This window comes from Nelumbo nucifera, chromosome 2, assembly GCF_055504915.1.
Source record: "Nelumbo nucifera cultivar China Antique chromosome 2, China Antique-T2T, whole genome shotgun sequence".
NCBI lineage: Eukaryota > Viridiplantae > Streptophyta > Magnoliopsida > Proteales > Nelumbonaceae > Nelumbo > Nelumbo nucifera.
In genome coordinates, this window is record NC_142650.1 from 1200644 (window position 1) to 1210411 (window position 9768).

Sequence of the window (9768 nt, forward strand, 5' to 3'; positions counted from 1 at the left end):
CATCAGGTGTTTGATTTTCCAAGTGAACTAATTATCCACTGGTCTGGTAACTTAAAGAATTTTTTTTTTCTGGAAAGCAAAGATTTCATTAAAACCAACGTTCAAAGCATGGTTTTTAAACCGACCCGGAAATGGAACCACTTTGATCACCGGTTCCTGAGTCAAATGGTCCAACCATCCGGTCTGAACCCTGGTAAGATGGTTTTGGGTCCAAAACCGGACCTGGAACCCTGGTAAGTGATGTTTGACATTGATACTGATTCTTCACTATCGTTTTTTTCAAAAATCGATGATATGTGAAATTATTGATTTTTCAAAAATTGATGTATTTTGTTATTTGGTATATTTCAGTCATTTAAGCTTTTTTTTTTTTTTTGCGTTAGAGTTATTATTCCATGCTACATTGGGATTTTGGATGCATGTCACTCTCAAAAAGTTTCCAGAAATTTCAGCGCCAATAACATGGCTGATTGAAATTTTAGTTGTGACGGTGAGGAACAATTTTCTCCTCGATCGGATACGTCATATCATCATCGTCATCACATTGTTCGGTTGGTGGAGACACGTATCAACTTATTAAGCGCCACCGCTCGCTAATAATAATGACGATGCCTATGTTCACAAAAAGATTTAAGCTACACAGTTGACATGTGGATCTCAAGCGCCACGTGGCATGAGGTGTTGGATCGTTTAGTTTATATGAATAATAAAATTATTGAAATGAAATTGGTGGGAGCAGCTAGGGGTAAAGGATCACTCATTCATGAGTCATCATATATTATAGGACATGCATGAGTCATGACAGAAGTACAGAACTCGAACTCAGCCAGGAATGAGGAACCAGCAGTCAGTACGTACATGAAATTGAAAGCTAACCAAGTAATTACCTCTTTTTTTGTGTCCTGATTACTCCTACAATCGCTTTCACTAGATTAGACAGACTAGTGTTAATTTAAATGCACCATCACCATGGTCATGGAAGTCCGGCTTTATCAGGCCTACAACACTAACTACCGTTTCTCTGCTTCGATGATTTACCGGCCGACTGCTACTGAACCTCCTTACAGTCGTACAACTCAACGCCGCAAGCTTTGCGCGTCCATTGGAATGCCAGGGTTTCGTCAGGAGTTACTGCTATCGGTGTTCAAGTCCAAATATTGGCCAAAACAACAAGCATCTGTACATGGACGGAAGACACAGGCGCTGGTCTTCAACTTGAATAAGTCCGGCGAGGAATGGGAAGTGGTGGAGCCCAAACATGAGTATCCTCCGCCGGAATTGGATGGAGAATCAAATACGACGGCGGAGGGCTGGATGAAATTGGGAGCTACGAAAGAGAATTGCGAGGGGAAGAGGGGATTAGTAGAGGTAGTGGAATGCCTGGCGGAAGAGGCGATCGTGGGGAACGACGAGGGACGTGAGCCTAAGGACTACAGTCGGAGGGCTCAGATCTTCGATAAGAGCTCTAGAGTTTTCACGGCTCTTAAGCAACGTGATACTCATTCTCATGCCTCGTAATCGTAAAGAAGGAAACGCGTCTGCGAATGCAGCCATGCATGATATATATGATGGAGGGAAAGAACTTTTAAATTTCAATTGCACCTAGTTTTCCCTTAATAAATTTAATTAAAACCTGCTTGCGCATGCCTGCCTGCCTGTTGCCTACTATTATTAATTGTATACTAATGGTAATTGTTGCTACTGATCAGTACTTTGTGTTGTTATCAAATATGAAATATCGATCTTATGATTTTAACTTTAGTTTTTTCTTTCTCAGTCGGTTGCTTGCTTTTGAGTTTTGGTGTACGATTTAATTGATTTTGTAAATTTTTTTTCTCACTCAATGCTAGTTGCCTGCTTTTTGAACTTTGGGTTGTGAGTCATTTGGCTATCTAATTGATATTCTAAAATTACAATTTCAGGGCAAGCCTAATAAAAATCCTTAAGCTTTTTTTCCCCATTATTTTTTATGTATTTATATTGTATATATTTTGTATTTGATGTATTTGCATTCTTTTCAAAGAGCATATGGAAAAATTGACAAAACAGCCTAAAAAAGGCAAATATAATGGCCAGTTGCAAGCAAAGTCATCTTGCAAGAGATTCAACCATGTATAAAGATTAAAGATTACAAGGAGAGATGTGATGGCAGTAAATGATGGATCAAACCTTTCACTTAGGAGTTAGGACCCCTCAGTTTTTCAGAAATTAATTACCTAAAAAGACCATTATGATAAAATATATTACATTGTTTATAGGGTAAGCCTTATCAATCTTTGCTACCAAGGTTTCGTTTGTAATATAAAATTCGCACATCGCACCTACGGACCTACGGACCTACTTCAAATTTGAAGTCGCTTGTTTGTCGACGAGCTACCTCCTTTTCCCTACTACTGGCTAACATTTATGACTTATTTACATAGTATTTGGTATGGCTTTCATTTATTAGTAGATCAACGTTGGTGTTTGTCTTAAATTGTTATTTTGGTAGACCTATGACTATGTTTGGTTTGAGGGTAAAAGTAGGGAAAGATAAGGAAACTTAAACAAGTTTTATAAAGGTTTCCCTACCTTTTCCTACTTTTTCCTTCAAACCAAACCACAGCTGTTATTTATTATTCTGCTGTAACACCTAATAGCACAACCGTCAACAAATATTAAAAATAAATTAAGTAAAAGGTATTTTAGTTTTAAAGATAAATTAAATACAAACTTTTTCTGTACAAATATTTATTTAATAAACAAAAGCCTTACCAAACATTGGCGTTGCCTCTTTCAAATTCAAAATCGCCCCAAATCAGATCAGAGATAACACCACTCAATCCCCAGCCTCCCTCGTCCCGAAGCAAAACCCCAGGCAGAACACTGGCCGGAAACCCCTGCAACCCAAGATCATCAGTCAAAACCCAAGCCACGGATTGATATCATACTGGTGGCTAATTCAGACAAAGAGAACCCGCCCCTTCTTGGTTACACCGTCCAATATAGTACCATTTGATGCCTCCCTTACGGAGGAACTGAAAGCAATCAGGAAAAGGTTAGAACGGTTGAGACTGGACAACGAAAAGACAGAGAAGACGCTGAGGGAGAGGGACTTGATGCTGAACATATAGATGCAAGAATTAGTAAAGAGAGGCGAAGCACAGAGGAAGCTCGAGAACATGGTACAGTGGTTATACATTTTGGAGGAACTAAGGTTTTCTTGTATGGTGAGCACAGCCGCATTCAATTTCCTTACTAGTGCTTACATTCTCATTTCTTTGATTCTCTTTGTTGGACCCTCTGTTCCCACTTCTGAGACTAATTTTTTTCTCATCTCCACCATCAGAGAACCCAACTCGTCCAATCGCTCAGACTAATTTTTTCTCTATTATGGATCAGAAGTCGGTATCTTCTTATTCTCTTCTCCTTTATAAATCCTTGAAATAAGAAAACCAAACAAAAAAATCCTTTTTAGTATAAATTAAAAATTTTAAAAAAAAAAAGAAAATTCTCTCGTTATTTTGACGTGGAAGAAAGTTCTTGTTTTTCCTACCCATCCAAAACAATTCTTGCTTTTATTTTGCAAAATGTTATGTGCCCAATGTGTTTAATCCATTGATCACAGTATAAATAAATTTGCACTTAAAAGTTGATATTGCCATTCAAATGTCAGCCCATGAGCCTTCTTTTGTGTTTTTTTTTTTTGGTTTATGTAATTAAATCCAGCCATTAACTTTATTAGCCTAATTTAGTAAATCCTGCTTGTTGTTAATGGGAAATACATGGATACATTAGTTTGCAAAATTCATAGGCAAGGTGGACCCCGAAACTATGATCTAATGTCTGAACCATGTATATGTGCGTACAAAAGCAAAATTAAAAATACCTCACTATTTTGTTTCTGCGCCATCTGACCAATTTAGCGTTGGTTCATGCATCTCCGCTTCCCCTATCTGCAAGATGTTGTAATTTCTACATCCCCGTCCATCTGGATAGCAGCCAAGTCGACTGCAAAATATATCTGTCTCAAAAACCATCAATGCAGGCAACCCAGTTAGCAGCTAGCTCAGGAGAGACTCACGTATACCTTATTAAAACATTTTCCAGGTTCAGCTAGAGATAATCTCCGGATATGTTATCTAAAGAAACATTTTAGTTTTTACCACCTTCAGACTTGATTTCAGGTGCCTGTAGAAGAAAATTTTGGCATCATCATTCATGGAATAACACATTCCTAGTATTGGTTAAAAAACAATGACAGCCTTCGAATGATGTGAAATAAGAAATTAAGCGAGGAATACCATGTTTGCCGCCCCAAAAAAAAGAAAGCCGCCAAGGAATTGGTCCATGAATCTCTGACCTTTAAAAGTCCCTATACCCTGTAACTTGGAAAAACGAAAATCATGCAGATGAACCAAATGAGAAAACCATTCCTTAGAATTGATGCTTAAGCATGCACACTGGCATTGTTGCTATCGGAAATCTATAATGAGCTGAAAATCATAGCCATACCGGGTCACTAGCCCATGAGAAGGATCATGGATTACACAAAGGGCCTATAAAAAATCCCACAAACATCTTGAACCAGCAAAATAGCATCATATTTTGAAGGATATCCAATATATAAACGCATCTTAGATAACTGAAATGCCATGAAAGTTGAAACAAATTCTCCCTAATCAATTAACCAACATCATATTTTGAAGGATATCAAAGACCAAATTCATAAATGATGGATCACAAGAAAAAGAAAGATGGAGCTTCATGGCTCAACATCTAAAGGTCAATCTATTACAATGGTACGGTAGCTAAAAAGACAACCTAACAAAACTTCCAATGGTTGTTGCAGTTTACACACGTTACAAAGGTTGTCATAGGTTCATCAGCACTCCGGGTCTGCAATTGATAATAAGTGCATTTCCGCTGCCCACATCGACCACACTTGAACTGATCAGTTGTAGCCTTTGGCGGACCTCCACGCTCGCATTCAAATAATGCTTTCTCCTTTATTTGGTCATTCTCACGTTTTCTTCTATCACTTGCCATTTCTTCTGCCGTCATAACAAGAAGTCTTTCTGGCTTGACCTCTCCAAGAAGGACTCTCCTCCGTAGATCAGGGTTATTTGTGTCCTTGATGTTGAACATTATAGATCTGTATTTGAACTTATGGGCACCATTGGAGCGGCCCCACTTTTCAAACATTGCAGATTCCACAGAGACGGCTACCCGAATAGGATCACATGCATTTACTTCATCCCTAATATCTTCATCAGCCTCATCAGAAACTTTGGACAAGGCCTCTGCAAGAATTTCCCGGATTTTGTCACGTGCATCATCATTACATTTGATCATTTTAGTCAGTTTAGGAGGGCCATTAGGAGCTTGCAATGGTCTTTTACTACCAGAAACTTGTTTCTCCTCCTTGGGTACCTTTTCAACCTTAAGAGGCTCGGCATCACCATGTTTTTCAACTTTGACAGTTTCCAACCTCGAAATTTTCTCAACCTTTACATTTTCAACCCTTGAAGCCTTCTCGACCCGTACAGAGTCTGGTGCCTTTTGCACCTTCTCAACCTTGACGGTCTCTGCCTTTGCAACATCAGGCTTCATAGAATCTTTGTTATCTGAGCATCCATTTTTCTTGTTTTTAGTTGTTTCCTCAATAACTACTCTTTTCCATATCTCAATCAAATCAGATGCCATAGCCTGGATCTTCTGTCTAGGATGTTTTGTGAGTAGGCGAACACGTTTTCCAACCTGAAAGTTAGATATCATATGTAAGTTAAATAGGGATCAGGGAAAAAAACATAGAAACAAAAAGCTTTTCTTTAATTTAATTATGCACTTTATATAGCTCAGGAGTTTCCAACGCCATGAATATTTTAGCCAGTTTATGATTAGCTACTAAAATATCACCATATACAGCACAATATCAAAGAATGAGTTTATAATCTGACATGAAGGCAGCAATTCCAACTTTCGGCATCAATTCATTCACCCCAACAATTGATTGATAAGGCCACAACAAAAAAAGAAATAGCCTTTTTTGGGTAAACAAGGATTATTAAATAAAGCTTGAATATTACACAAGGATAGCTTGTTCTTCCCTGCAAACAAGCCAACTCAACTTCAATAGTATAGCCTTACCACATTTTAGATAGATCACTACTAAAGACTCGTTTATCAATCCAATTGTCAACAGAATTAGCTCTTCACACTAGTGTCCTACAACCATTAAATTGTTGACAAAAATTTACCATCCTGAACAAGGAGTTCAACATTCCAGGTAGGTTAGACATTTGTTTACAAACATCCAATAAAGCTACTTCAGTCACTTTACAAAATTAGTTTGCAAATCGCCACCATTGCTTCTATCTGCAAACCCTCGCTCGCTAGGAAATAACCACTTTATTCTAATGAGTTTTACTTTTTTTATTTTTCATTTTCAACCTAGTGTTCATTTAGCAGTTAGCACAAGCAGAGAGGGTAAGAATTATAATGGATAGATAAGAAGAATCATTTAAGGGGAGAAAAAACTATCTAAATGGGAAATTTTACTTTAGCAAGTAATTAGCAAAGTTATTTTAACCGAATGTGCGGATATAGCAGATAATAATCCTTCAAAAAAGGAAAAGAGACTTCTCTGCAGATAATCACATGTATTGCCTTCCATATTTCTCTCTATAAAGGCCAGACCATCTCATGTAGTTCTTCCACTTAAGCCAAATGTTTCGAGCGAAAGATATCCCTCAAGGAAAAAACATACAAAAGGTTTTTCGTTTTTCTTTTCTTTACACACACAAACCAAAAAAAAAAAACCGCAACACAATGCGTTGCAGAGAAAGTATAAAGCAATAATAAGAGGAAAAAATAAACAAAAAAGGGAATAAATTTCAACCCTAAAATCCGAATCGAATCCCTCGAACGAATCTGATACCTTAAAACATTATGCAAACCCGATAAAAAACGCATACCTGAGTATCGATAAGATCTTGCTTCGTCACGGGAAAACTCTTCAGCCGTTTCAATGCATCGATACATCGAACTTCCTCCGCTCCACCCGAGGACGACCTCTCTGCTGCAGCAGCGTCCGCAGCCTTCTTCGCGGCTTCGAACAACTCAAGAAGTTCTCCCGCCATGGATATATGGAAACCAGACTGGAAAACCTATTAAAATTCCAAACAGAATCAATCGAATACGAAAACAAAAGGGGACAGATCAAATCAAACAAGCATTGATAGAAACGAACAGAACAGAAACTCTAGAAATCACAAGATCTAGGGCATCTTTCTTAACAATGAGAGAGAGTAAGAATTGAGACCAATACGATCTATAAAGTACGAGAACGAAACCTTGATCTCTCCCCTTTGTTTAGCTGGTGAAACCCTGATCTCTCTTCGGGAGAGAGAGAGAGAGAGCTTCGTTTGGTCGGGTTCAAGCCCTAAATCAGTAAATTGAATTGGAGTAGGAGTAAGATAAGATAAACGAGAATTTTACACATCGAACGGCTTTTCCACCTTAACCAGTGAGAAATCGTGAGATCGGACGGATGGTCTTCCGCACGTGTATTAGAAAATATTTTTGTTGAACTTTCCCAATAGGTTTCATTTTGGGTCAATTACCAAACCACCCTCCATAATGTCACGGATTTACTGAAACCTACATACGGTACGGTTTGCGTTTTATTGAAAATTTCAGTTTAGTACCTGAGCTTCGGGGGATAGTGTCAAGGTAGTAACCCTAACTTTAAAACGTGACAATGTAGTGTCCAAATTTTTGAAAATTATCAATTTAGTACTCGCCGTTAGTAATTCATCAGTTAAAACTTGTTAAAATATCAAAATTATCCTTAAAAAATACTATTCATTGTGCTCTACTTTAAGATTGAACTAGAATAGATCTTGTTGGAGGGTTGTGTCTCGTTTGTTGCATCCCTCAGCGACCTCAATGTTTTACGGTTCCAAGATTCATTGGATGTTTAGTGATCTGGTGAAGAACAATTTTGTTGGCAGGTGGAGTGATCTGAAATAGAGGGAGAGGGGTAGAGATGCAGAAAGTGAGTTCTATTCTGGTTTGGTCATTCGTGCCTTTGGTATCATCTAAATGGGTGCTAAATTGGTTAATAAAAGGGTAGATGGTTATATTTAGGGAATCAGAGTATGACGGTGATGACGGATAGGATGGGAAGACAAACAATTCCAACCTATGGATGATGAAACAATTCCAACCAGATGGTATTCCTGTTGCGGTCTTTCAAATGTGTTGGGATATGGTAGGAAGTGACATTGTGAATTTGGTTCAGAATTGTTTCTCCAATCCAGAAGCAAATTGCTTCTCTATAAATCAAACACTCATATGTGTGATTCCTAAAACTGACCATGTGGAGTTTCCTTCAATGTGTGTGGTACAAGCTCATTGCCAAAATCATAGTTAATAGACTGAAACCTCTTTTGCAGAAAATTATTGACCCATATTCTCTCCAGGAAGGCAAATTATTGATAATATTGTTATTGCAAAAGAAGCAGTCCATACAACGAGGAAGCAAAGAGGAAAGACTTCTTACTTTGTGCTGAAATTGGACCTTTCCAAGGCTTATGATCGGATCGTGTTGAATGTCCATCTTTATTGAAAATTCTATCTTCTTTGGGGTTTCCTCCTAAGTCCTAAGTTTTGTGATATTATATTTCAATGCATTTCATCGACGAATCTGGCTGTTTTGGTAAATGTCCATTATCTCCATACCTCTATATTTTATGCACTGAAGTCTTATCCCGTATGCTTACTATGAAGATGCAGGAAGGAGGTTCAAGGGGAATTCATTTTGGGAGGACAAGGATACCATTAAATCATTTATTTTTTGCAGATGACATGCTACTGTTTGGTAGGTGCTCTTTGAAGGAAATTGATCGTCTAAAACAGCAATTAGATATTTTCTGTCAATGGTCGGGACAACTCATAAATTTTCAGAAATCAGCAATCTACTTCAGTTCTAATACAGAAGGCAGAGTAAGAAATCTTATTTCAAATGCTTTGAATGTACGACACATGGATAAGGATGAGATGTACCTAGGGGTTCCCCTTCTAAAAGGAGGGAGGGAGGAATATTGGTAGATGGTCTTATGTTTTAGAACGAATGGAAGCTAGATTGGCAGGATGGAAGATCCCTTCATTATCTCAGGCGCCAGGCGGGTAGGACTGTTTTAATCAAATCTACTTTAGATAGAGGCTATCCCCCTTATACCAGATGCAACCTTAGCTCATGCCTAAAGAAATTTGTCATCATCTTGATGTGTTAATGTAGAAATTTCTGGTGGGGTGATTTGGAAGGTAGAAAAAAGAACTCATGTATCCAAATGGGAGCGCATGTTGAAACCTAAATCTGAAGGTGGCTTGAGTTTAGTGGCACCGGAGCATAGAAATAAAGCTTTGCTATCTAAACTAGGCTGGCGATTTTTATCGGATCAATTCTCTATGTGGGCCCAGATTTTGGGAGCAAAATACTTACATGGTAAGCATTTCTGGAAAGAGAAAATTTCTGTAACACATGGTGAAACTTGAACTCTATAAAAGATATTCTTAAACAAGGGGTTTTATGGATAATTGGCGATGGCTGGTCAGTTGATTTTCTCCATGATCCTTGATGTGGGCCAAATATCTTTCTTCATGATTATGCACACACATCACCTGACACTTCAAAAGTTGCAGATTTCATTAATCAGTTTTCGAAACAACCAGCAGAGATTGTAACATTAATTCAATCAATTCCCCTCCCATGATATACTTACA

General features: G+C 38.0%; 1 protein-coding gene and 1 long non-coding RNA gene across 3 annotated transcripts; both read right to left on the minus strand.

The window, feature by feature from the left end:
• Positions 1-2636: 2636 nt before the first annotated feature.
• LOC148801861 (uncharacterized) lies at positions 2637-4277 on the minus strand. Its single transcript, XR_016082577.1, has 2 exons — positions 3869-4277; positions 2637-3419 (listed from the first exon to the last, which is right to left on the minus strand). It is a non-coding gene; the product is annotated as an uncharacterized LOC148801861 (long non-coding RNA).
• Positions 4278-4641: 364 nt separating this feature from the next.
• On the minus strand, positions 4642-7489 carry TFIIS (transcript elongation factor IIS). Of its 2 annotated transcripts, none has more exons than XM_010254737.2 (3): positions 7335-7489; positions 6957-7148; positions 4642-5739 (listed from the first exon to the last, which is right to left on the minus strand). In XM_010254737.2, the coding sequence occupies exons 2-3, from the start codon at positions 7119-7121 to the stop codon at positions 4804-4806; spliced, it is 1101 nt and encodes a 366-aa protein (XP_010253039.1). In that variant the 5' UTR covers positions 7122-7148; positions 7335-7489; the 3' UTR covers positions 4642-4803. The 2 variants fall into 2 exon arrangements, with proteins under 2 accessions (XP_010253039.1, XP_088754430.1); XM_088898304.1 differs by having other exon boundaries at positions 7232-7356.
• Between the last annotated feature and the right edge of the window lie 2279 nt (positions 7490-9768).